General features: G+C 43.4%; 1 protein-coding gene across 5 annotated transcripts in view; it reads left to right on the forward strand.

Moving 5' to 3' along the window:
• The window catches only part of PDPR (pyruvate dehydrogenase phosphatase regulatory subunit), a 77,119-nt gene that overhangs the window by 27,019 nt on the left and 22,812 nt on the right, over positions 1-27,288 (forward strand). Inside the window, exons 1-12 of one of the 5 annotated variants that reach the window (XM_032770334.2) lie at positions 580-1,622; positions 2,790-2,923; positions 6,923-7,004; positions 7,104-7,267; positions 8,642-8,763; positions 9,848-9,965; positions 10,822-10,971; positions 16,359-16,551; positions 21,742-21,866; positions 25,695-25,850; positions 25,948-26,081; positions 26,527-26,675. In XM_032770334.2, coding sequence (XP_032626225.1) covers positions 2,863-2,923; positions 6,923-7,004; positions 7,104-7,267; positions 8,642-8,763; positions 9,848-9,965; positions 10,822-10,971; positions 16,359-16,551; positions 21,742-21,866; positions 25,695-25,850; positions 25,948-26,081; positions 26,527-26,675 — 1,454 coding nt within the window. In that variant the 5' untranslated portion in view covers positions 580-1,622; positions 2,790-2,862. Of the gene's footprint in view, positions 1-579; positions 1,623-2,789; positions 2,924-6,922; positions 7,005-7,103; positions 7,268-8,641; positions 8,764-9,847; positions 9,966-10,821; positions 10,972-16,358; positions 16,552-21,741; positions 21,867-25,694; positions 25,851-25,947; positions 26,082-26,526; positions 26,676-27,288 lie in introns of those variants that run through there. The other 4 variants (XM_075073752.1, XM_032770333.2, XM_032770335.2 and 1 more) reach the window with 4 other exon arrangements.

Below are 27,288 nucleotides of genomic sequence, written 5' to 3' on the forward strand. Positions count from 1 at the left end.
CACAAATTAGCCCCAATACATCCTCCTGCACAGTAGAAGAGACTCCACTTGTAAGACTTACCTGCAAAAGTGGAAATGCTTCTCCTTGTGGTGCTTGCACAGATGCCTGACACCCTGAACTGGAACCCTCCCTGACATGTTAGATTCTCTCTTCAAACTAAAACAGGACAGACTTTTGCTCAGTTCTGCCAGAATACACCTTGTGGCCCTTCCACCTTCCATGACACTTTAAATGGCTATTCACTTTTCGCCCACCCCATCATTAAATGCTTCCTCATGGGTCTGCAAAATCTCTACCCTGAGATTCATACACCAGTAACCTCCTGGAGTCTAAATCTAGTCCTCCGTGCTCTTATGAAACCTTCTTTCAAGCCCCTGGCTACCTCATTCCTGCTCCACATGTCCATGAAAGCGTCTTTCTAGGTTGTCATAGTGTTAGTGAGAAGGGTAGGTGAAATAAGTGCCCTGATGGCCTACCCTTCCTATACCATTTTCTTTAAAAAGAGGGTTACTATCTGATCCCACCCCAAATTCCTCCCCAAAGTGGTGTCTTCCTTCTACCTTAACCATAAAAAAATAAAAAAAAAATATATTGAGATATACCTATCTCATAGAACTGGAAGGGACCCCAAAAGGTCATCAAGTCCAGCCCCCTGCCTTCACTAGCAGGACTAAGTACTGATTTTGCCCCAGATCCCTAAGTGGCCCCCTCAAGAACTGAACTCTCAACCCTGGGTTTAGCAGGCCAGTGGTCAAACCACTGAGCGAGTCCTCCCCCCAGCCAGTACACTTACCTGTATTCCATCCCAAGCCTCACACGACTCCACAGGAAGTGGCGTCACATTCCCTTGATGTCCGACGGGCTCTTGCATTCTATCTTGACAGAACTAAACCATTTCGTAAATCCCCGTGGCTATTTGTTTCTGCTACTGAGAGATCCAAGAGTGAGGCTATCTGTAAGCAAAGACTCTCCAAGTGGATCTCGGACTGCATCAGATCCTTCTATCAGATCCAGAATGTTCAACCACCAGAGAATATTAGAACTCATTCTACTACAGCAGTGTCAACATCCATTGCCTTCCTCCACAATGTACCTGTTATAGACATATGCAAGGCAGCCATGTGGACATGTGACCACACATTTGCCAAACATTATGCTATCACATGGGATACCACAGCAGACACCATAGTCGGCCATGTGGTACTATCTACCATTATCCGTCATGCATATTCAAAATCCCACCAAACATAGTGGGTTCTGCTTCACATTCACCTGGAATGGAGCACCCACAGGGACAGCACTCAAAGAAGAAAAGAAAGTTACTCACCTTCCAGTAACTGAGGTTCTTTGAGATGTATGTCCTTGTGGGTGCTCCACTACCCATCCTCCTCCCCTCTACTTTGGAGTACTAATCAGACAATAGTAGAGAAGGAACTGAGTGGAGTGCGGGATATGCATGCTCAGGCAGACCTTAAAGACACTGCAAAACAGCAGCTGAGTGCATGTGACCCCACCAGCCACTGCTACCGAAGATCTCCGATCAATGATGCTGTGATGCACCGACACCTGGAGTGGAGCACCCCCAGGGACAGAAATCTCGAAGAACCTCAGTTACTGCAAGGTGAGTAACTTTCTCATGTGCATAGCTCAGATAAGCAGTTTGAGCTCTGTATAGCATAGTAAATTATACACTGTGCTGTGGGCTGCTCTGTCTTTGTGACAACACTCCTCAAATTCAATCAGCTCTGTGGTGCTTTCCTTTGTGTCTTTGACTTGGGAATGTGCTTTCACTGATTGAAGACTATTTGATTATGCTGTAGGGAGTGATTTCAGTTCTGTTTGATAGGTTCTTTGCATGGGTAGGTCATGGTTAAGGCTACGATTTAGTCATGGGTATTTTTAGTAAAAGTGGTGAACAGGTCATGGGCAATAAACAAAACTTAACGGCCCGTGACTTGTCCATGACTTGTATTAAAAATACCTGCAGTTAAATGGGGCGTGGTGGGGTAGGGGAGGAGAGGGGGGTGCTATTGGGGGTGGCGACGGGCATGCCTCGGGCCAGCGGCTCCAGCTGCTGAGGGCCAGATTGCAGCTGCTTCGGCCGGGGATCACTGCCCAGGGCTGCTCCAGTAGCTGGCCCAGTGCCTGGGAGGCCATGGGGTCAACCACACTGGCGCTTGCAGAAGTCACGGAGGTCATGGAAAGTCATGGAATCCATGACTTCCGTGACCTCCATGACAGATACGGAGCCCTAATCGTTGTTAAAGCACCCTTCAGTGTCCAGCTTTGAATGTAGTCTCGCTGTACTGTGCCTCATTGGACAGCAGTCTTCCTGCCACCTGTGTTTCTTGCTGGGGTGCAAGTATAGGGTGCATCTTATCAACAGGCAGCTAAAAATACACTCTGAAGCTGGACTGCCCAGTGGGGTTTTGTTTGGATCTGGGGTTGGAGGCATCTGGACATTGGATCTGCCCAGTCAATGGAGTACTGCAAACAGAGAGGGCTTTTAACTAACGGGGTTTATTACTCTAACATCAGCTCAAGTTACCAGGAATTCATGTCTACCTCAGTTCTGGGCTGTTCTTTCTCCCCTTTTCCTCCTTCCCATATCTTACTGTGATTTCACTTTCTTGTAGCTACACACACAAGCCGCAAACTCTGGCTGCCAATAAGAGAGGCTGCAATGCCTAGTGCATCTGAGAGATTCTTGTCCTGAGGTTATCCCTGAACCAGAGGCTCTGATATGAAAGCATTTTGTATGAGGCCCCTGCTGTATTTTCTCCTGCAGGCTGGCTGCTGGCTCCACTCGATTCTGTGCTGGCATTGTGAGCACAGTCAGGCACTTGTCCATAGAGCTGAAGATGGCTGACTATTCAAACAAGCTGTATCAGCAGTTAGAACAAGAGACTGGAATCAAAACAGGTAAGAAAAGGAACCTCTGGTTCAATTCCCTGCTAAGTGGATTCCATGAACTCCACTGCTTTCTGGGACTTGGAATGAGAGTAGAACTAGCATGTATAATTGCTGGTTTCTAAGCACTGAATGGGGCTTTAGCCCTCTCAGCTTGGAAACACTCCCGTGGCATCCTCACGTTTGGATTTCCTGCTGCAGTCATTTAGAACACAACACTTGTGACAGGTAAGGGCAGAATTGTTGAAAGAAAACTGCCCCCATTATGCTCAAATCAGTAACGTAAAAGTTAATCAAGGAAGAGTTAACTAGAATTAACCGTGAAGCTTATACAGATGTATTCATTTTTGTATCACCGGCGTGGGCAGCAATCTTAGCATAAAGTACTTGTTTATATTGCATGCACACCTGCTTATTAAAGAGGGAGCAGAGGATGAGTGCCCAGTAGTAGCAACTCCACACCTGTTTCCAACCAGCTTTAATAATAGTATGCGAGAAACTTACTGTCACAGATCCACAGGGTGAGTTTGCCTCAAGCCTTTAAACAGTCTGTCAGGGAGCATACCCCTCTTAGTGCTAGTCCCTAGGCCTCCACTTTTTGCAAGGGATACCCTGGAGCTCCATTACTTTGGGCCCTGGCTTCAGCACTAATGTTTCTCATCATGGCTTCTTCAGTAAGCCCAAAAGAACCTGAACTCCTGTTGGAGGGAGACTTTTACCCCTTTGGGAGCTACGCAGCCAACAGATGTTTGCAGCAACACAGGGCAGTCTTTTCAGTACAGGACAGCTTTTATTAGTCAACTAGCATACAATATTTTAGGATCCTTAAATTACAGTGGAAGAGCAAAGCTTACACACACATCCATGCTGGCTGGACAACCTGCGTCTGTCGCCCAGAATGTCCTAGATTCAATCTCTCTCACTGCACAGGGCAGCAGTATCATTAGACCAGTTTTCTGACACCTCAGTTCTTTGTTTCCAGCCGTAGTCACCCTATTTACACATGATCTGCCTCCCTTGGCTCCCAGTCATTAAAAGTTAATGTCCAGTCCAGGGCCTTCCGTTGTATCTCCGAGGGAAGCCAGTGATATGTTGGCAATTCTTTATAATTCATTCATACCAATCCTGGCACTCTTATGTGACCTACATACATCTCGTAGCTCCCTATCCTAGAGAAGATGACAACCCCTTGAGTCATAGCAGATCACAATATAAAAGTGAATGGGGAAACAATCATACATTTTTCATAAAAATACAGAAATTTTCCACATTCTCTACAACCACATAAATAGAACATACTTCACTTTTCAAAGTCATGCACTCAGCAGTTAGGATGTGCCAGAAATAAGTTTCCTTCACAACTTTAATTTAGTCCCCTTGTATGTATGTGTTATGAAACAGTATGCCTCATACAACGCACAGAACGGATGGTGTTCTCTTAACAAGAACTGTTCATTGTATGGCACCATGCCTTATTTACTGCATATTGTTTTGAAGACAGAACTGTTAATTTCCTTATTGGCTTTCCATGATGCTCATCACTACTGTACCTGAGTGCTTCACAAACAATACTCTTAAGAGATTAGGGAGGTGCTAATTCCCTTTTACAGATAGGGTCTAATATATACACTAATTTTGGGTGCCCAATTTGAGACATCTAGGATTAACAGATCGAACCTCAGGATTTCAAGTCAGGCATGCAGAAAATAAACACGCAATTAGTGAGCACTATGAAAAGTTTAAGTGACTTGCCTAGTATTGCATAGGAACTCAGTTACAGAAGCGGGGTTAGAATCCAGTTCTTCAGGCAAGCATTCAGCTGCTTGAATCATGAAATCATCATTTCTCTTCCCACAATCCTCTGCCTCATTCACCACTCCACTATTTTGATTCACCCCCAGAGCAAGTACCGCTTGTGCACTGAATGAGTCAGGGTCCTATGGGAAATATATTATGTGATCATGTAATGAAAGATTATCTTGATGCATACATATACACAGGGGGCCAAATTAAGGTTTCAGGGGATCCTTAATTCTAGCATTTCCTGAGTTCTGAGTACTTGACTTTTAACATAGTTTGTATGTATTTTCCTAGATTTTTAAATATGCAAACTGGAAAAACAAATTCCATCATGTGGCGTCATATTGAAACCCACATGGGTCATCAGCAAGGTCAAAACCTTTAGATCCACCATATGAATTAAACCACAACAACTAGTGAAGTAACTGATAGCAGTAATAGTTGTCACCCTCTGTGGACCAGAACTAGAGGGGATGGGACACTGCCAGTGGGTTTCACAAATAGTAGAGGAATTCTGAGGCTTGGGGAGCTGAGATGCATTCTGGGATCTGGAGGGGAATGTGATCTAGTGGGTACAGAGCTTTCTGCCTGCTGTCCCCAAACCTGACCTCTTCTGCCAAGCCCCCTCCAACCTTTCCCTGTCCCAGACTCTCTCCCTTCCTCCAGTTCCCAGGTCCTTGCCCAACCAGTCCCAGTCTCCCCGCCACCCTGCTCCTCATCTGTTCCTTCTGTCTACCCCCAGCCTCTGGTGAGACACACCCATGTTCCCCATTACCACTGGGTCTCAGTCCCAGTATCCTTCCTTGGGCTTCTTGTCCAATCTCTTTGTCCCCATCTTCTTGTCTCAGTTTCCTTACTCAGCTAGTCTTAGTTCTTCCCCCTAACTCTATTTCTTCGTCAGATCTGGCTCTCTTCCTCCCTCTCACCCATACCTCTGATTCAAATCCCAATCTTCTTGCCCAGTCAGTCCCAATATCCTCACTCCCTTCCTTCTCCCAAGCTCATCTGATCTCAGTCACCCACTTCCTGGCTCCCGGTCTCTGCCCAGCCAGTCCTAGTCTCCTTCCTAACACCGATTCCCAGTCCCAGTTTCTTTCTCCCTCTCCTCCAGCTACTTGTCCCAATCTACTTTTCCTGGCATTCCCTTCGCAGATCTTGTTCCCTCTGCATCCTCCTCCACCCTACCTGTACCGAACAGAGGGAGCACTGAGAGTACAACAGAGTCAGGTTCCCTGCTCTCAGTTCCAGTGATCAGCCCTGATCCAGTCTGCAGTAGCACAGAGCTGCAGCTTCAGGAAAAGACTTGCTTAGCCCCAGGTCAGAGTAGACACAATCTTTGGGGATTTAGATGTGAAACTCTAGCAAGTCTCTACTGTGCATGTGTGAACTGTGATTTTTCAAAGGCATACCTTGGTTAAATTTGGTTGATTTTTGCAGGGACAGTAAAAGGTACATCCGTGACACAAAGGCCACTCCCTTGCCAAATTTCAGGTCCCTGCTCCAAAGTTGGGGGAACTTTAGCTTTTTAAAAGAAAAGTTTGCCAAAATTTTTTACATGGGCAATGCAACACATTTTCCCCTAGTCTCATTCTCAGAATCGCTAAATCATTTAGGCTGAAATTTCAGAATTAACAAATATATAATTTAAGCCCACACAGTTAACGTTTGGCAGAATTATAAGCAACAGAAAACAGGGTCTTACAGTGGAATGTGTCAGACAACCTTAATAATCAGCATTACCAGCACTGCCTATAAATAAGGTTAACATTTAAAGGGTCGTATTCGTCCATGAAAGCCAATGGAGTTACGTTGGTGCCAGAAGGTTTATATTCATTTATTACATGTTAAGGTTTTTTCTTCAGCTTATTAAGCAGTTATTAGAGCACCTGGATCAGTGGTCTGAGTCCCTAGTTCTAGCCTCTTGCCCTGCCAGTTTCTGCTTTACTGGGCAGGAGTGTGTGGAATATAATCGGTGAGAGTATTTATGAACCTGAGTAACTTTTAGCATAAAGCAGGATTAAAATAACTTTAGTAGTCTAAATTAAACTGTGCCTTCCAAAACAATTGTAGGTTACTAGCTAATCAGCGTATGAATGTGGGAAGCTGGGCTTTCTTGGCTGCTGTGTATTGGAAGCAATGATTCTGCTGGAAATACGAGGGCTTGGAGAACCTGCCCAACTCAGACTTGACTTTGGTTGGTCATTGTCCTAGGTTACGTGAAGACAGGCTCTATCTCACTGGCTCAGACTCAGGATCGACTGATCTCCCTGAAACGCATTGCCTCAAGGCTCAGGTATATATAAGAGAGAAACTGTACCTGATCTTAAACTTTACCTGTGCTTGCCTTTCCTGAGAGACTAATGACAAGCATCCTCTGTGTGTTCTGTGGCAGTGTAATGGGGATACCTTGTGAAATCATGGCTCCAAAACAAGTGGCACAACTACACCCACTAATCAACATTCATGACCTGGTGGGTGCCATGTATGTGCCAGAGGACGCAGTCGTATCATCTGTCGATGTGAGTCTTGCTCTGGCAAATGCTGCTTCTCGAAATGGTATGAATATTTTTAATCTATAACATGCCAGCTTCCTTGTGTGATGTCTGCCTTATTGTTATAAAGGAAAACGACCCTTTAATAGGACTGGTATCAGATTTGGAATTCATCTTATTCTGTTTTGATGACCAAAGTCTGCTAATTTCTTTAAAGGAAATGTACTTTAAATCCATTTTTCTCCACCCTAAAGTCAGGTCAGCCCTTGTTTGGGTACTTCATCTTTTGAGATATTTAGTATAAGGAATCACACACCACAGGCTGCTGTAGTGATTATTTATATACAACCCTACAAGTCTACACAATGTTTTCTACCTATAGTAAACCCAGATGGGAGCTTAGTCTAAAGGCACAAGTGGATTCATACCAGTCTGGACAGTTTCATTATATATGAGCCCAGAGGAGTGTGCGATACTGGAATACTGAAGCTGGAATACTTAACTGGACAGGTGGATGTTTGGGGATTTGGAGATGGGCCTGGCATATGCCAGTTGGAAGCTTGTTCAGAGAGATTGGGGTGGTCTGAAAGAAGAAATGAAGTGATGATTTAGCAAAGGAGATGGGAGTGGAACTTGGTCAGAGTGGAGGAAGCTTATGAGGTGAACGAGGGTGAAGCTCTGAAGCCAAGGTGGAGGCTGTACGGCAGCAGCATGTCCTTTGTGCGCAGCAAGCTGTGAGGCCAACAGCCAATTGCCTCCAGTGCTCTGGAAGTGCTATTCTTATCATTTAGCATCTCCTAGTATTGTACTTATGACTTTGTATCACTGCCTTTGATTGAGAAAAATATGTTGTTAGTCTCACTAAGCGCCACCTGGTCGGTTGTCTCAGAACTTCATTGGCTGGAACTTCTGTTTGCCAGTTGAATTTCTGAGTCCTGCTTATTTTCAGTGTCATTTACTAACTGGGGCAAAAGTGACCGTATTCCCTTGAAATAGCTATTAGATTTTGTATCTGTGCCACCATCCAAACTAAAGACTCCAGCATTTATAAATAAAATTTATAGAGTCTTTATTCTGGCTTACAGAGTTCCTTGTTCACACTTCCTTCCTCCTTAAATGTCATCTGCGCTCCCTATTTGTTTGCTCCTGTCACCCAGTATAAGTCCCACACTTAAAAGGCTCTAACTCCAGCTCACTGCATTGCAGGATCTGTCCTGCTTCATTGTACACAAGCCATCAAGGTTTTCTACATAAAACATTGTATGCAAGTCCTTCTCCTGTTTTTCCTATGAGAAGGTTTAATCTAGTAATAGGAAATGCCTGTATCTGAAATGGAGGAGAAGCTGTTAATTTGGCTTTGGGATTAGCAGCCTGATTTTTTCATCCTAGCTGTAAGGCCTGTGGTATCCTGACTCCTTTCTCTGACCTCTCAATGCAGGTGTCCAGATCCATGAGCGGACAAGCATCAGCCATGTCATGATCCAAAAGGGTTGCGTGACTGGAGTGGAGACTGACAGAGGACAGATTGAATGCCAGTATTTTGTCAACTGTGCTGGGCAGGTTAGATCTGATGGGAATTCCCCCCTCTGTGTCCTCTTGTAAGGACTCCAGTGTATTCGGTAGCTGTAATAGCAGAGGGGGAGATCATTCAGTACCAGCTAAAAGCGCATGTCACATTTCTTCAGAATGAATGAACACTTGTCAGCCCCCAAAATAGGAAAATATTGGTTACATCCCCAAATAGCTGTGTTTATACCCTCTCTGTCCATGCTATCTCTGTCCTAATTAGAGCAGTCCTAATTAGCAGTGCTAAGTTTCTGCCACCCATGTATTTGCTTTTAATATAAAGAAGTGTGTATGTTCTGTATTTTCTCTGCAGTTTCATACATTATTATAATGTTAAGGTTCACTGTGGCCTGGTCTGCTGCAGTACATCAAAGGCATGCTATTCAGTGCCCCAGAATGGTAGTTATAACTAAGAGGAGACTAGTGCATGCTGTTTGCTTGGCACTATAATCTAAGTGGCAACCTGCTGAGAAGCATCCTGCAATGTGGCAATACACACCTGCCAAGTCTCGGTCAATGGGAGGGGCCCATCTTTCTGAGGCGAAGGACTTTGCTGTGGCTCTTAATGAGACTATTGACTCTCCATAATTTTTCTGGAAATCTTCCTCATTCTAACGTCACAGCTTGTCAGCCCTGAAGATTGATGTTTCTCAGCCTGCAACTGTCCATCTTGGTAACATGGGACCTTAGCAGACCAGGAGGCCATTAGAAGAATCATTGTCTATTATGTTTTCTTTGGATGCCAAACCAGTAGTGACTTCACAGTATAAATTGTTGTTTGTTTGTTTTGTTTTATATCATGATAGCAGACAGAATCTTCAGTCATGGACTAGGCCCCCATTGTGCCAGTTGCTGTTCAGACACAACAAAAAGATGTTCCCTTCCCCAAAGAGCTTATAATCTAAGTAGAGAGGGGAAAAAGTAAATAATTCCGTCTGTCTAAGGCAATATTACAGCAGCATAGACATTGATCTGCTCTCTGGTGCTGTAGCAAAAACACTCAGATGAAGACAAAATATGCATGGGACTCAGCTTTCTCCCAGTCACTTCCACCCTAACTAACCCTTTCTGGTTTCAGTGGGCCTACGAGCTGGGTCTTTCCAATGAGGAGCCGGTCAGTATCCCACTGCATGGCTGTGAGCACTTCTACCTCTTGACACGTCCCTTGAAGAAGCCACTAGAGAGCAACACACCAAGTGAGGACTCTCCTACTCTGATTTATTTTGCTGGTGAATTATCACTGTCCTTCCAAAGGCAAGGCTGGCTGGAGAGGCAGAGCTGTTGGGTGCAGATATTTTCCATAGTCCTGAACTCTGCCGGGAATGTGCCTTGCATTCAGGCTCACTTGTTTTGAGTGTTCTCTTTCAGAGTTGAGGTGGGGAATAGCTGTCTATTTACTCAAACGTAAACTCTTGCCACAAAAGATGAGTTCTTTTGGGTTTGCCAGCTCAGATAGCAGAAATTGTGGCTCAGGAATGATTTTTACTCTTGCTTTGCAAGTAATTGATGCATCCATCAGAGATGCAACCATGCACTACATGCTCTGGAGGGATGGTGCTAACCTTGCTATTATGTTCTCCTTGGAGACTGCTGTGCCCATATGGGCCATGCATTTCTCTCTTTCAGTTGAAGTTAAGGCTTTACACTGGCATTGGCATGTCATTGAGCAGTAGGGGGCAATCAGAGCACTTGCGATATCAACCCTTCCCTCCCCAGACACTTGGCTTTTGGCTCCCGTAAAGGGGAGCACACATATGGATACCAGGGCTGGGAAGTGGAAAACATTTCTCTCACACTCACACTCATACTCACAAAGTCTCTCTAGCAAGCATTTCTGCAACTAGTAAGTAGTGTTTATGCTCCCCTGGGAAACCAGTTCTCTGACCAGAGGTCCTGATTTACTCTCTAGTGAATTCTCTTCACTGACTGATTTGTGAGTCATTTTTATATTCCCAGCCTCTGTGTGTGGGAAGCACGGTCTACTTTGATATAAAGTTGTAATTTGTCCTGCACTTCTCAATCCTTCCATACAGTCTCATGTTTCCTCTACAGCTATCGTGGACCCAGACGGCAGGATCTATATCCGCAGTTGGCAAGGTGGCATCCTCTCAGGGGGCTTTGAGAAGAACCCCAAGCCCATTTTTACTGAGGGCCGAAACCAGCTGGAGATTCAGAATCTGCATGAGGACTGGGATCACTTTGGTACGCTAATCAGACAGGGTTTGCAGCAGGGTAGATTTGATTTAAATCAAATTGATTTAAATTATTGATTATTTCATTTACCAAAGGTAATTGAAGCAGATATTTATGAACTCATTGGGAGGTGAACTATCTCCAGTTCAACAGGTTAATCATTAATATTTGGAGGATTTTCTTGCCATGCTGTATTAGGATGAGAATGTCATCAGACAGACATTTAAATTGTTTTATTTAACTAAAACAACAACATTATGTATTCTGGATTTTTTTCTTCAACAGCAGACGTATAATATTTTAACAAAACAAGCATATGAATTTTTTAAATTAAGTTAAACATTCAAGTTTTTTAAAACCAGGTTTGTTTTTGTTAAAATTGTTTAACTAAAATAGTTAAATGAAATATTAAAAAAAAAACAACCCAAAATTAAATTGACTATGTCAGCCAGGTCAACATGAGAAACTTAAAATATTGGTTTCTGCAGCTAACTCAGTGGTCTTCTCCTTCATTTTCCTGTTTGTTGATAATCTTCAAAAGAAAAACAAGCTTTCCTGCTTTTTCAGGTCCCAAACAATTTCTCAATTTGGAATGAATTAGTCCAAAGGAAGAAAATATTCTCTCTACAGTGGCAGAAAAAGTTACTGCTGTTAAAAGTGAGATTATCATTTCAACAGTCTCTGAATCCAAGTGCTTAAGTGACTTTCACCAGTTCACTGTTGTGACTTTCTTTAAAACATCACCAGCAAACACACATTTCTTGAATGGTTCACCCTTAGCTCTGAAGTTTATTATAGTTGGCATTATGGAGGGATGATTGCTGGATGTCCATGTCATAGCCAACTCTTCTTCAGCAGTTAAGGTTTGACCCTGATACTGAGTATTGAGAATATTTGCAAGAAAATGAGCTGGAGATAGTACTTGTCCCATTTGTGTATTTAATGCTTGTAATTTAACTCTGTCATTGTATATTTCTCTTTTTAAGATCTCACTCAGTTCCTTCCAAATTTCAATGTTAGCAATAAAACAGTAAATAAAACAATAAAACTTTCCCTGCATTTTGTTCAAGGCTACAGAAATAGGCTTCAGGGTACTCAGCATGTGTTCAACATTTCTCTTAAGCCCAACGTTGAGAACTTTGGCGGTGACAGTGCCATCAGTTTTTTCACGATTTTTGTTCACAAAGTGTCATAGATTAGGCCAGTTCTTGATGTAGTGTTCAAAACAGTCCACTAGTGAGTTCATCACGTCTTGTGGGAGAGTTAGCTTGGTTCCTCCCACTTTTTTCAGAGCAGCAGCTGCAAAGTGTATTTTGTTATGGAAGTATTTTGCAATTTCAACAATGTTAGCCTATATTTCTGGAAAACTGAAGTCTTTGGCGAGGAGGTGCATCAAATGAGCACTGCAACCATACGTTATTAGCTTGGGACTCTTCACTTTCTTCTAAATAATTTCTTCTCATCTTGGATACATTTGCAGCATTGTCTGTGACCAAGCTGTGTACTAGACATTTGAATTTTTGTTTCACAGTTTGTTACAGCTTTTACTGCTACTTCTTGTAAGTATTCTGTTGTTTGTACATTTCCTGATGAATCGATTGTTTCTGTAAGGAAGACATTCCCTTCTTCTGTTGTCATACAAGCACATACAACAGGATCATTGTGGACATTTCTCCACCCATCAAGACTCAGGTTAACAATTTCACCCTCTAGACCTTTTGCACGCTGCTCAATTTCTTTTTCATACACTTTATTCAGCAATTTGCTGTGACATCTGCTCTGTTGGATGGACTGTATCCTGGTCTTAATGTCTGAACCATGTTAATGAAGTGTGGGGTCTCAATCATACGGAAAGGGGAGTTTGTTGCATAAACAAACTGGGCAATTTTTTCATTGATTACCTCCTTTTGTAATCTGCTGGTTCTTATCAGAAACTTATCTATGGTTGTTTCTTAATGATGGAGATTGTTTCTTTTTACTGTGGCTATGACATGTACATGATGTGACTGAAACACTATCATCGGCAGATAAGTCTGAAACGATAGAAAATGATGGTGATCTTGAAGGTGGATAGTCTTCAGAATCCTGTATGATGAGGATGGATTCTGCTAAACAAAATAAGTCAGTGCAGTTATTTAATTATTACTACCATACCGCTCGTTTAGTATTACTCACTGCATGCACTGACACTCACTACTACTTTAAAGGTGAAATTGTAAAAGGAAGTTCTGCTTATTTCAGATATTTATTTTTTTATCACAACTGCATCTAAAATGATAGTACCATAGCGTAACAACTATATTTTTTGCTCAGCCGTGAGAATTCAAGAATAGTCCAGAAGGAAGACAGGCAGTCCTGAAGAAAGAAGTATGGAATAAAGTTTACCAACCTGAAGATCCTGCATGTTCAGACTTGTTCCTTTCCTCATCTTCAACACAGCTTCCTTCTGAGAAGAAACACTTCTCATGATGATGTTTCATTTGGGCAACGAGGCCTTGCATTTCTTTGTTGCACTGTTTGCATTTTGCACACGTCCCTGTCTTACTCACAGGCAGAGGAACTTCATTAAATTATTCCCAAACTGGGTCTCTTTTAGGGCCTGCTGCCATTATAGGTTTTCCCTTCTAATGAGAGAATGGATGGTAGATCTTAAATCACTGAAGGTTGCACTCAGAAAGACCTCAAGACTTCTGGAATATGCTGCTCAGTTTTACTTTTGTTTCTACTGACTGTCCCTCCCTTTTCACATTTATCTCCAGTCTTCTTTTCCTTGTCCAGATTTATTCTGCCCCCAACAATCTTGTGCTCATTGAACTTTTTGAAACTTTGCACTTTTAGGGAGAGGTAAAGGACTGACTGTGTACACAGATTTGCAGAGAGACAGTAGGGTTGAGGTCTTTTATTTCTCACCTCTATTTGTTTATTTTAAAACATTTTTGCTGTTAAGAAGCATGTTATCCCTGGAGACACAAATCCACAGTTTGAGAACGGCAAAACTAAGCATCTCTGATGGTGTCTTCTAGACTGAACACTGAGCTCCATTAGGTAGGTAGATAGAAAGATTAATTTAAATAATCTGTACAGAAGCCCCTGGAACTCCATAAAATTGGGTCCCTAATCCAGAACTATTGGAACTAGTTTACAAAACTTTTCTTAAACATTACATGAATATATTCTCATACTATAAAATTAGAATTTATAATCTCTATTCCATGATGAGATAGTTTTAATTAAGATATGTTATAGTTCAAAGTTACCGTTAGATAGGTTTTTTCCTCAAAAAGCATTTTATCAAAAATATCTGAGATATATATATATATATATATATATTTTATCCACCTTGGTTTACAGACCTTACATGGGCAGAGCTCCCATAGCAGCACAACAGAGGGCTTAACGGGAAGGCAGTGCTGCCTACAGGGGAGACTGTGCTATGGGTTTGGTAGAACTTTATGCTTTCTTAAGGGGCAGGGGAAGTTGGGCACTTTAATAAGTGGGTTCAGCTGTCAATTTGTGGGGCAATTAGTGTGAGAATCCCACTCCCATCAATTGCAGTTGCCTCCTGTGTGCATTGCTGGAAGTCCCCATTAGCCTTCAGCATGTCAGTTTGCACCAAGTATAGTACAGAAGAGCACAGTGCAAACCTCCCCAATGCATTTGATCTTAAAGATGCAGCACTGCCTGCTACTCCACATACAGGCTCCCTGTACAGCACCAGTAAACTGCCATACACTCCTGATACTCCAATCCTGCATCTCTTTTGAATAGGGACTGCCAGGTGCACCTAATCTGATGTTACCTTTTATGTGGACAAAGTATAACATGGCTGCTCCCGGATTCCTCCCGCCCGGTGGGGTGGGGTGTTGGATTTTTTTCCCAGATGTCCTGGCTTGCATTTTCTCAAGTTGAATTTCATTTTTGTTTTCTGTCCATAATTTTAACTAGAGGGTTGTAACTCTGTCTTCTCCCTTCTCCGCTGAACTGTTAAATCTTCCACTGGTTTTACTGACCCTACCTCAGGGCCTTCTCCACATGAGCCTAACCTGCTCCTGTAGAGGTCTTCCTTTGTTGCGTCTTGTCTTAGCATACTTTCCTTTACTACTTCCCTTCCCCAGGGACTCTGGGAGCTTTTCCTGAGAATCTTTGTACTTTGTATGCCTTAGCCTAGGGCTTCTCCCACAGGAGCCTATGCCACTCCGCGTGGGTTCTCCTATCTGTCAGAGAGTCCTGCCATCTCTGCAGTCACAGTCTCCATCTCTTTACCCCAAAGAATTCTTCACTGTGTTGTCTTTTCCTAACTCTTTCACTGCTGGGATCACTAATTATTGTTCAGTTGCCATATCACAGTCACTTGGGCGGAGTGGGACTTGCTTGCTGCTGGGTCACAAGCAAGGCTGAACCTGGCTTGCCTTAAAGGGTCCACCAGCCTTTGACACTGCTGTTCTAGATATCTTAGAATCATTGACTATCAGGGTTGGAAGGGATCTCAGGAGGTCATCTAGTCCAACCCCCTGCTCAAAGCAGGACCAATTCCCAACTAAATCATCCTTTGTCTAGCCTGACCTTAAAAACCTCGAAGGAAGGAGATTCCATCACCTCCCTAGGTAACCCATTCCAGTGCTTCACCACTCTCTGAGTGAAAAAGTTTTTCCTAATATCGAACCTAAACCTCCCCCACTGCAACTTGAGACTATTACTCCTTGTTCTGTCATCAGGTACCACTGAGAACAGTCTAGATCCATCCTCTTTGAAACCCCTTTTCAGGTAGTTGAAGGCAGCTTTCAAATCTGCCCTCATTCTTATACACCCAGACCTGACACCGGCTGCTCTGAGACCCCTCTCTAGTGAAATTCATAACCCCATACTCATGCTGGAATTCTCAGATGCATGGGGAGTGAGCATAAAAGCTTTATTTCTGTTCAGACATTTTTAAGGGAACATGAAACTTGATCATTTTAGTGCTTGCATCTGCTGAATTTTGAGCAAATGAAGGTGATTGCTTTTATGCAAAATACCTTGTGGAGGGAAACCTTGAACCAAAAAAAAATTGAAATGAGATAATTTGCTTAATGGGGATAGCCATTTCTTCATTCCCCCAAAAGAGTTCTCTTTCAGGGTTGATCCATTTTAATTAGCCTGAGAAGGCAGGGTCTGCTAGGTTTTCTGCCCTTCTGCTGATCTGCCCCTGTGGTACTTTACAGCAAATATCCAGTTTGTCCCATAGATGCACTGAGACATGGAAGATACTGCTGTCTGTTAAGATCATATAAATCTTGGAGTAAATGGACTGGTTTCTGTGTCTGGTTTGGGGATGGAGGAGGAGTGGTTGAAGTGCCTGTAGACTAAAGGCTGTGGTTTATCAAGATTAAGTTGTCTTGTTTTGTTTTGGTGACTAGAGCCACTGCTGAGTTCTCTTCTGCGGAGGATGCCAGGGTTGGAGGCTCTGGAGATCATGCAGTTAGTGAACTGCCCAGAATCCTTCACTCCAGATATGCGGTGCATCCTGGGAGAGTCACCCACGGTACAGGGCTACTTTGTCCTAGCTGGAATGAACTCCGCTGGCACCTCTTTTGGTGGAGGAGCAGGCAGGTTAGTGGCTCACCAGCAATGTTCCCTCTAATTTTGTATAGCTATGCGTGGAATGAATTATGTTATGTGCACCAATATGGAAGTGACGTGTGGCGGGGGTGGGGCTGAGGGGTTCAGAGTGTGTGGGGGCTCGGCTGTGGCAGAGGGTTAGGGTGCGGGGGTGAGCGCTCCAGCTGGGGGGGGTGCGGGCTGTAAGCTGGGGCTGGAGATGAGGAGAATGAGGTGCAGGCTGCCCTTGGGCTAGGGCTGGAGGACTCCTCTCAGCCCTCTCCCCGCCGGCAGCAGCTCTGGTGCTGGGGCCAGAGTCCTCCCCCCAGCCCTCTCCCTGCCAGTGGCAGCCCCCGGGGAGAGGCGCTTCTGCTCACTGGCAGCCCTGCACGCCCCCAACTTCTTCCCCTCCCTGCCTACCACTCTCCTCTCCCCAGCCCCCTATGGCTGTGGGCCTGCACAGCCCTTTGTAGCCTGCTGGCTGAGAGGAAAGTTAACTCACCAGCATAGTGCAAGAGACACAGTGGGGTTTTGTGTACCACAAGACAATATGCAGAATTTGACCATGTAAAATTGTCAGTCAATTCATGGGAGCCTGAGCTTAGTCTTAAGAACATAAGAATGGCCATACTGGGTCAGACCAAAGGTCCATCTAGCCTAGTATCTGTCTACCAACAGTGGCAATGCCAGGTGCCCCAGAGGGAGTGAACCTAACAGGCAATGATCAAGTGATCTCTCTCCTGCCATCCATCTCCATCCTCTGACAAACAGAGGCTAGGGACACCATTCCTTACCCATCCTGGCTAATAGCCATTTGTGGACTTAACCACCATGAATTTATCCAGTTCTCTTTTAACTGCTTATAGTCCCTAGCCTTCACAACCTCCTCACGTAAGGAGTTCTAACAAGTTGACTGTGCGCTGCGGAAGAAGAACTTCCTTTTATTCGTTTTAAACTGCTGCTATTTATTTCATTTGATGACCCCTAGTTTGTATATGGGAATAAGTAAATAACTTTTCCTTAATCCACTTCTCCACATCACTCATGATTATATACCTCCATCATATTCCCCTTAGTCCTCCCTTTTCCAAGCTGAAAGAGTCCTAGCCTCTTAATCTTCCATATGGGACCCTCTTCAAACCCTAACTTTTATTTTGCCCTTTCTGAACGTTTTCTAGTGCTAGTATATCTTTTTGAGATGAGGGACCCACATCTGTACACAGTATTTGAGATGTGGGCGTACCATGGATTTATATAAGGGCAATATGTATTCTCAGTCTTGTTCTCTATCCCTTTATGATCCTAACATTCTGTTTGCTTTTTTGACCACCTCTGCATACAACGTGGACATCTCAGAGAACTATCCACGATGACTCCCAAGATCTTTTTCCTGTCTCATTGTAGCCTAAATTAGCCCCATCATTTGTATGTACAGTTGGGGATATTTTTTCCAATGTGCATGCTTTACATTTATCCACATTAATTTCATTTGCCATTTGTTGCCCAATCACTTAGTTTTGTGAGATCTTTTTGAAGTTTCACAGTCGCTTTGGTCTTAACTATCTTGAGCAGTTTAGTATATCTGCAAACTTTGCACCTCACTGTTACCCTTTCTCCAGATCATTTGTATAAATTGAATAGGATTGGTCCTAGGACTGACCCTGGGGAATACCACTGTTACTCCTCTCCATTCTCAGAATTTACTATTAATTCCTACCCTTGTTCCCGTCTTTAACCTGTCTTTAAATGCCACAGTGTTGGGCTTGTTGAGTTCTTCCCACCACAGGGATGTTGAATGCTATTGTACTATGGTCACTCTTTCCAGTCGGTCCTGCTATAGTTACCTCTTGGACCAGCTCCTGCGCCCCCACTCAGGATTAAATCCAGAGTTGCTTCTCCCCGTGTGGGTTCCTGTACCAGCTGCTCCATGAAAGCAGTCATTTTAAAGTATCGAGAAATTGTATCTCTGCATTTGTTCTGAAGTGAAATGTTCCAGTCAATATGGGATAATTGGAATCCCCCATATTATTGGGGTTCTTAATTTGACAGCCTCTCTAATTTCTCTTAGCATTCATCATCTCTATCACTGTCTGGTCAGGTGGTTGATAATAGATCCCTAATGTATATTCTTATAGAGGCATGAATTTCTATCCATGAGATTCTGTGGAACATGTGATTCCCTTAAGATTTTACTTCATTTGAGTCTACTTTTCTTTCACATTATTGCCACTCCCCCGCACGACCTGTTCTGTCCTTCCGATATATTGTACCCGGAATGTTGTGTCCCATTGGATTGCTGTCATCCACCAGGTTTCTGTGATGCCTATTATATCAATCTCTCCTCCTTTATCAAGGGCACTCTAGTCCATCCATCTTATTTTTAGACTTCTAGCATTGTGTACAAGCACTTTAAAAAACTTGTCCCTGTTTATTTGTCTGCCCTTTCTCATAGTCGATTCTTTTTATGATGACTGTTTATCATCTGATCCGGCTTTACATTATCCCTTCCATCCTCTGCTCGGGACTATAACCTGGAGTTCCTATTAGACTGCTCCCCTAAAAGAAGTCTGCTGTCCGATCCACATGCTCCTCTGCAGCAGTCGGCTTTCCCCCATCTCCTAGTTTAAAAACTGCTCTACAACCTTTTTAATGTTTAGTGCCAGCAGTCTGGTTCCACTTTGGTTTAGGTGGAGCCCATCTCTCCTGTATAGGCTCTCCCCACCCCAAAAGTTTCCCCAGTTCCTAATGAATGTAAACCTCTCCTCTCTACACCATCGTCTCATCCACGCATTGAGACTCTGAAGGTCTGCCTGCCTGGGTTATGAAAGAGCACTGCATTAGAGAGGGTGAAGAACATATTGCATTTTTTCTGATTTCCTTCTCTGTGGGGGTTTCTGACTCATCAGGTTATTGGCTTTCCCTGCTCATCATCTTTGGGCTCCACGTGTCAAGGACCAACAGCTTGCTGAAGACTGATGAGGCTCCTTGCAGGGCCCACTAGTCCTGTTCCTTTTCCCAGCTGGCAGAAGTAAATGCTGAGCACAGCACAGCTCATCTTATCCCCTGTACACAGGCTAGATGCATTGGCTCTGGGTACTGCCACATGAGTGGGGGAATTCCTAAATCCTAGACTTGTAGGCCAGCCTCTCTCAGGCCAGATTGTTCAGGTGACTCTCAGAGTTAATTTTCACTAAAAATGCAGGCAATAAAGTACTTTTGTACTATAAACACTAACATGAGTTAAATGTCAGTGAAAGGTGCTGAGTTCACAGCCCTGGAGACTCATTTATACATTCGCCAAACAAACTTCCCCCACACTTCCTTCTGCCAGCATCCTAGGGTTGTGATGACTCCCTGGTAGATTAGACTTTCATGCAAATACAGGAACTTTGACAGATTTGTACAAATCACATCTAGGAAAAAAGGCTGCATTTAAAATGGCTGCTGCCCCTTGCCCTGGTTCGCCCTCACCCACTTTCTCCTATAGTGGCTCCATCTTGGCACTCTGATCTGGCCCAGAATCCTCTGCTCCCACCCGTTGCCTTCCATTAGCCAGGATCCTTCCTCAGGGCCACCCAGAAGATTCAGGGGGTCTGGGGCAAAGCACTTTTGGGGGCCACTTTCATAAAAAAAGAGTTGCAGTACTATAGAATACTATATTCTCACGGGGGCCTGGGGCAAATTGCCCCAATGCCCCGCTGTCTGGGCGGCTCTGTCCTTTCTATCATCCCAGCCCCAGAGTGACCTGTTTTCCCCCCTTCTTCTGTGATGGCTATTGGTATTGTGGCAAAGTTCCTCCTCCTACCTTGGTGAGTCCTGCACTTATTGGTGGATTTTGCTAGCCTCAGAGATCTACCTGTGTTGGATCAGGAATTGGGAGGTTTTTGGGGGAACCTGGGCCTGTCCTGTACTCCGGGTTCCAGCCCAGGGCCCTATGGACTGCAGCTGTCTATAGTGCCTCCTGTAACAGCTGCAGGATAGCTACAACTCCCTGGGCTACTTCTCCATGGCCTCCTTCAAACACCTTCTTTATCCTCACCACAGGACCTTCCTCCTGGTGTCTGATAACACTTGTACTCCTCAGTCCTCCAGCAGGACACCCTCTCACTCTCAGCTTCTTGCTCCCAGCTCCTCACACACTCACCACAAACTGAACTGAGCTCCCTTTTAAACCCAGGTGCCCTGATTAGCCTGCCTTGATTGGCTGCAGGTGTTCTAATCAGCCTGTCTGCCTTAATTGTTTCCAGAAAGTTCCTGATTGTTCTGGAACCTTCCCTGTTACCTTACCCAGGGAAAGGGGACCTACTTAACCTGGGGCTAATATATATGCCTTCTATCTCTCTCCTGTAGCCATCTGGCCTGACCCTGTCACAGTATCCAGATTTAGTACCCATTTGGTTCTGGTAGTTGTCAGAAGATTCACAAAAAAAAGTGAATCCTCCATTTTTCTCTGTCATAATAAGGTCCATAGCACCATTATAGGAAGATCTGCAGCCTATTTACAGCTTTGGGGTCAGAATCAGACCTGTCCATTTGTCGTTTCAAGCTGTCTGTCTTGACATTGCATTAACATAGCTTTCTCCGAGGATTTTCTGATGACCCCTTTGCTATTGTCTCTGCTAGCCAAATGTGTTGAACTGTTCTGCTTTAGTTTGGGCTGCTTCCTTCCTTTTAGCTTTCTGTCATTCTGATAGGGGTCTGGAGTATACCTTCCAGCCCTAGCTTGGTCACTGCCGGAGGTGCAGCCAAATGTAACCTCCAGCTTGACAGGCACCTTCTGAGGAGTGAGTCTGCACCAGGTACTGGAAATGACAAAGCTGTTGGCTTCTTAACCCCAGATTAAGCATACTTCAACACTCTCTGCTTTGTGTATCCTAAGGATTTAGCATAGTGCCAGCCATGCTAGCAGTCTGATGCTCTGTAGTTTCACTTGCAATGTCCTCAGCTTCCTTTGCTCTGTGTGATAAATTTCATTGCAGTGGGAAGTTAATAATTGCATTATCTGGTGACTGGTTTTGTTTTAGATTGAAATCTCCCAGCTCCCAATGGTGTCTGTATTATTGTAATCTTATTCAAAGCCTCTGCCGATTGCAAGAAATCCTGGTGCCCAAATTGCCATTACTCCTTGACTTAAGAGCTGGACTCTTGCTCATAGTGCTTCAATGGACATCCAAATCCTCCTTGGTTTCTGCCTCCAACCAGGTACTTGGCTGAGTGGATGGTAAATGGTTGCCCATCAGAAAATGTTTGGCCACTGGACCTGAAGCGCTTTGGTGCCCTTCAGAGCAGTCGCACCTTCCTCCGTCACCGTGTCATGGAAGTAATGCGTAAGTAACCTCCCAGCGTACTCACTATTCTAGTCTAGACAGGTTCTTGTACTGCGCTTATCACCATAGTACCCTGCCAGTGGTGCATTGAGCAACATGACTAACATCTGTCAAGTGTTGTTCTCTTATCCTCTCCCCAAGGGGAGAAATGTTTTTCAGTGGAGTGTCTTGTTTTGATAGGGTTTTAGGTTTGTAAAAATATATGTATTCGTGTTGCACTGTATTTATGTTAGAGAAGGCAAGGTCAAAGAAACACACTTTACCTTTGAAGTGGAAGGTGATGAGGTTTGTGATGACTGTCTAGCATTCACAGAGGTGTGTAGGACTCTGTTGTCTCTACTGCACCTTTTCTCCTCCCAGCATTGGAACTGCACTCATTCTGAGGGCCACTTTCTCCCTTCCAGCCGTCCGGATGGCTGTGCAGCCTTTGCCCAAGAGGAGAGAGCACCTGGCTTCCTCATAGGTTGTTAGTAGCACTCTGCTAATCTGTTCCAGAGAGATGCTCCTGTATTGGTGCTACAGACATCTTTGTACTTGTCTGCTCACCCAACACCCTTTGGACCATGTGTTTTTTATCCTCATTAACATATCTTCTGCATGGGAGTCCCATGCATCACTGGCTAGGACTCGAATAGAATAAAGACAGTGCAGAATGGTGGATTATCTGTAACTTGAAGTCTTTAAATCAAGATTTAGAATTTATGGGTCTACTACAGGAGTGGGTGGGAGAAGTTCTGTAGCCTGCAATGTGCAGGAGGTTAGAGTAGATGATCCTGATGGTCCCCTCTGGCCATGAAGTCTGAGTCTGTGAAAGTTTCCACCTAAAAGCTTTGTGTTGTCCCAAGCATTCTGATATTTTGTGTCAGTATAATGTGAAAATGCAAATATCCCAATTTAGGACTATTGAGTCTAATGATCTTTTATCAGTTGTGAAGGTTTTATAGACACGCTCCACTGTCAAGGGCAAAATGGCTCAGCATGCTGCTGCTGTCTGTATTTCCCCTCATGCCACAGTTTCTAATCAGTTGAGGCCCATAATCTTGTATATTAAGTGCCTTGTAGGGTGAGGCCCATAATTGTGTTCCTTCCTATCACTGGATAATCCTCAGTGAAACAAAACTGAGCTTCAATGAAGAGTGGCTTTAGATGGGAAGAGTCCTGCCTCACTGTTTTTAAAGGTGGAGGTAAGGATGGAACAGAAGTGACAATCAAAAGAGTAACTAAAGGAATCAGAAGGCCTAAGCTAAAAATATGTATGTTAAGATCAGAGCAAAAGAATTACAGGGTAAAACTCTTGGCTCACTTATGTCCAAAAAACTTTTCCCCATGTTTAGAATACCTTTCTTTTCCGTGTAGAATCACAGCAGATTTCAGATTTGGCACTCACTCGCATCAGTGTAGATCCTGAGAAACACCACTGCGTTACTGTAGCCATTCTGGGTAAATTAACACCATATTCAGCCCCTGGTCTTGTCACATTCTGTATTCTAATAGAAATATCACTCTTCTCTTCCCACCCGCTTCCCTCAGGACAGTGGTCTGATACCATATAAGGATGGTAAAAATGCCAATCATGATACAGAGAGGATAAATGTATTCAATTAAATATTAAATTAAATTAAATATTTCTGCTATGTGTTTGAAAAGAAGCAGGATGTTGTATTCATATCTTACCATGATAAGGAAATACTTTCTGTTCCATCAGTAACTAGGGAAGATGTCAGACAGCAGCTACTAAAGTTTTACATATTTAAATCAGCAGGACTGGACAGCTTGCACCCAGGAGTAGTAAAGAATTGGCTGAGCAGCTCTCTGAACTATTAATATTAATTTTTAACAAATCTTGATACACTGGGTATGTCCCAGAGAAGTGGAATAAAGCTAATGTTGTACCAAAATTTTAAAATAAAAGTAAATGAGATGACTTGGGTAACTATAGGCTGGAAATCCTGACATCATTCCCAGGCAAAATCATGGAAAAGCTGATATGGGATGTAACCAGTAAAAGATTAAAGGGTGGTAGCATGATTAATGCCAGTCAGCATGGTTCTATGGAAAATCGGTCTTGTCAAACTAACTTGATATCCTCTTTTGATGAGGATTACTAAAGTTAACTGTGTTGACATAAAATACAGAGACTTCTGTAAGGTATTTAATTTAATCCCATATGAGGTTGATTTTGTGTAGTGGTATTTTTTTTTAAATGTAGTTCATATTACATTGATTAAAAACAACCGATAGATCTCAAGAAGTAATTGTAAATGGGGAATCATAGTCCTTTAGGGATATTTCTAATGGTTCCAGTGAGGATCTGTTCTCAGCCCAAGGCTGTTCACTATTTTTTCCAACAATCTGGAGGACAGTATAAAATCATCACCAGTAAAAGTTGTAATGACACAAAAATTGGTGGAGTGGTAAGTAATGACGGTGTCATTTATACAGACTGATGAGGATTGCTTGGTATATTCAGCTCATCTGAACATGGTGCATTTTAATGCAGCCAAATACAAGATCCTACTTCTAGGAATAAACACATTTACAAGATGAGTGACAATGTCCTGTAATGTCCTGACTCTGAAAAAGATGTAGAGGTAATGGCAGATAACCAATTGAACATGAGCTCCCAGTGATGCTGTAGCGAAGAGGGTGAATGTAATCTTGTATTTATAAGCAGAGAATATCAAATAGGAGTAGGGAAGTTGTATTACCTTTGTTTACAGCATTAGTGAGGCCATTCCTGGAGTACATAGTCCAGTTCTGATGCCCACAGTTCAAGAAGGATGTTAAAAAATTGGAAAGAGTTCAGAATAGAGCAACAAGAATGTTTGAGGTCTGGAAAGAGACTTATGAGGTTATGGCAAGAGACTTAAGAAGTTCAACCTATTTAGTTTATCCAAAAATTGGTTAAGAGGTGACTTGACCACAGTCTGTAAGGGCCCAAATGGGAAACACAGCTCTGATAGTAGAGTCCTTTTTAATTAAGCAAGACAAGGCCTTGGTTGGAAGCTGAAGCTAGACAAATTCAGACTAGAAACAAGATGCAAACTTTTGGCAGTGAGGATAATTAGTCATTGGGACAACTTACATGGAGATGTAGTGGATTCTCCATCACTTGCAGTCTTTAACTCTAGACTGGATGTCTTTCTAAAAGATGTGCTGTAGCTCACTTGGAAGTTACGGGCTTGATGCAGAAATTACTGGGAGAGGTTCTGTGGCCTGTGTTATGCAAGAGATCAGACTAGATGATCAGTGGTTCCTTCTGCTGTTTAAAATCTATGACACATGCACCCAGTTGCTATGGCATAGGATTTGGGGGCAGGTGGTGAGAGAAGGCTAGATATGGCTCCAGATATATGTAATCCAGCCACCCATTGGTAATAGTGGAGTAAGGCTGTTCCATAATTTAGAAATATAGTGTTTCTTATAACCAGCAAACAACCTAGAAATAGAGTTAGTCTTGCACTCAGCAATTTTATGAATCCTTTTCCTACTGCTCCTCGTCTCAGCTTCTGTACTGCATCAAACTCACCAGTGTTTTTTGAAGAGCTGACGTTTGAATGACAGCGCTTCAGAAGTGGCATACTTGCTATAACGGGACAGCATTGAAAAGTTAAGTTGGGCACCATAAGCAGCAGCAAAACAGCGAAATACCAGAATTCTTTCTTCAGCTATGATTTTGCTAGCTTATAAACTCTCTAGAAGTACTGCAGAATGGATACACTTTAACTGTTAGAAAGGAATATTTGTGAGGAAGGGCAGTCTTTATAAGGAAGCTGGGCTGAAGTGTCAGCAACTTAGCTTATATTTGGCCACCCTTGACCATTACAGCCCTGATCTATGATCTGAAGGTTCCCCGCTGGGATTTCCAGACTGGCAGGCAGTTGCGTACTTCCCCTCTCTATGATCGCCTGGATGCTCAGGGAGCCAGATGGATGGAGAAGCATGGATTCGAGAGACCCAAGTACTTTGTCCCACCAGGGAAAGGTGAGATCGTATTCTCTGGATAGAGCATTCCTGTTGATTTAATATGCATCATTGCAGTCAGCTTATGAATTGTTCTCTTGATTCTTGCCTTACATAGATCTATTGTCATTGGATCAGAGCAAGACCTTCTACAAACCAGATTGGTTTGACATTGTGGGGTCAGAGGTCAAGTGCTGTAAGGAGGCTGTGTGTGTAATTGATATGTCATCTTTTACCAAGTTTGAAATAAGCGTAAGTACCTAAGGAGTGACAAAGGGATAGACTGGCAAATGCTGTTTCTTGTGGGCTGTTTGCTGCTGTTTTAAAATGCTGTATGCCCCATTGAGGATAGATATAGGAGGAAGAACTGTATGATCAATTTTTGCTTTTTCCACAGGCCTGTAATGTTCTGATTGTATGATTAATATTTAATTGTACTACCCTTTGTGGCTTAATTTAGAGTATTTGTGACATGATTAATTAGAATGAATAGACTTAGCTTTCTGAAAATTCTTGGATACTCTTGTGTTATGTGAAAAGCCTTGGCCATCTGTGTAATTACCATTATGAATTGAGAGGCTTTTTGTGGGATGAATCGTGGGTGCTATATAAGACAGCCTCCATGAGTTTGCATTGCCCTGCAGCTCGTTGCTCAGCCAGCTGGCCTGATCTTCTCTTTCTATCTCAATCTCTGCAGTCCACAGGGGATCAGGCACTGGAGGTTCTGCAGTATCTCTTCTCAAATGACCTGGATGTGCCAGTCGGGCACATTGTGCACACAGGCATGCTCAATGAAGGAGGAGGGTATGAGAATGACTGCAGCATTGCACGATTAAACAAGCGCAGGCAAGTCTGCACAGCAGCATCCTTATTTAAGTCAGTCCCTCCATGTTCTTGGCGTTAATCTCAGTTTCCGTAGTACCTCTTATTGCAGATAAATCAACGTCTTCATTTTCTTTCCCTTTTAATAGTCCTTTGATGCAGTGAAGTCTGATTTCTCCATCCCCACAGAGTCCTAATTTCCTAACCCAGGAAAACGACTGTTTGTAACAAAGCAACATGGGGGACAACTGTCTTTTCTCTGTTGGTGCAGTAATAAACGTATGTTTTTAAAAGGACATGACCAGTCTGTTTAGAGTCTGAAATATTAAGCTTCTCAAAGGGAAGGTAAATTCTGTTCAGCAATCCTTTGAAGCTATTGTTAATGTTTTCCTAATTATAAAATACAAGACAGAATGCACACATGCTGGATTCTAGGCAGCCGTGCCAGAATAACTGCGCTGAACCCTCACCTTCTCTCTCCTTGATTATTTAACTCCATATATGTTGTAGTAACAACTTCCCTGATCATCAGCTCTCCAGACTGTAGCCTCTGCAAACTTCTGTTGCCTGCCCTCACCCTATAGATGTTCAGTGTAGCATGAGCACATGACCTGGTGCTTGGAGAGCTCCACTGATT

The sequence above is a fragment of the Chelonoidis abingdonii genome, chromosome 19, assembly GCF_003597395.2.
Source record: "Chelonoidis abingdonii isolate Lonesome George chromosome 19, CheloAbing_2.0, whole genome shotgun sequence".
NCBI lineage: Eukaryota > Metazoa > Chordata > Testudines > Testudinidae > Chelonoidis > Chelonoidis abingdonii.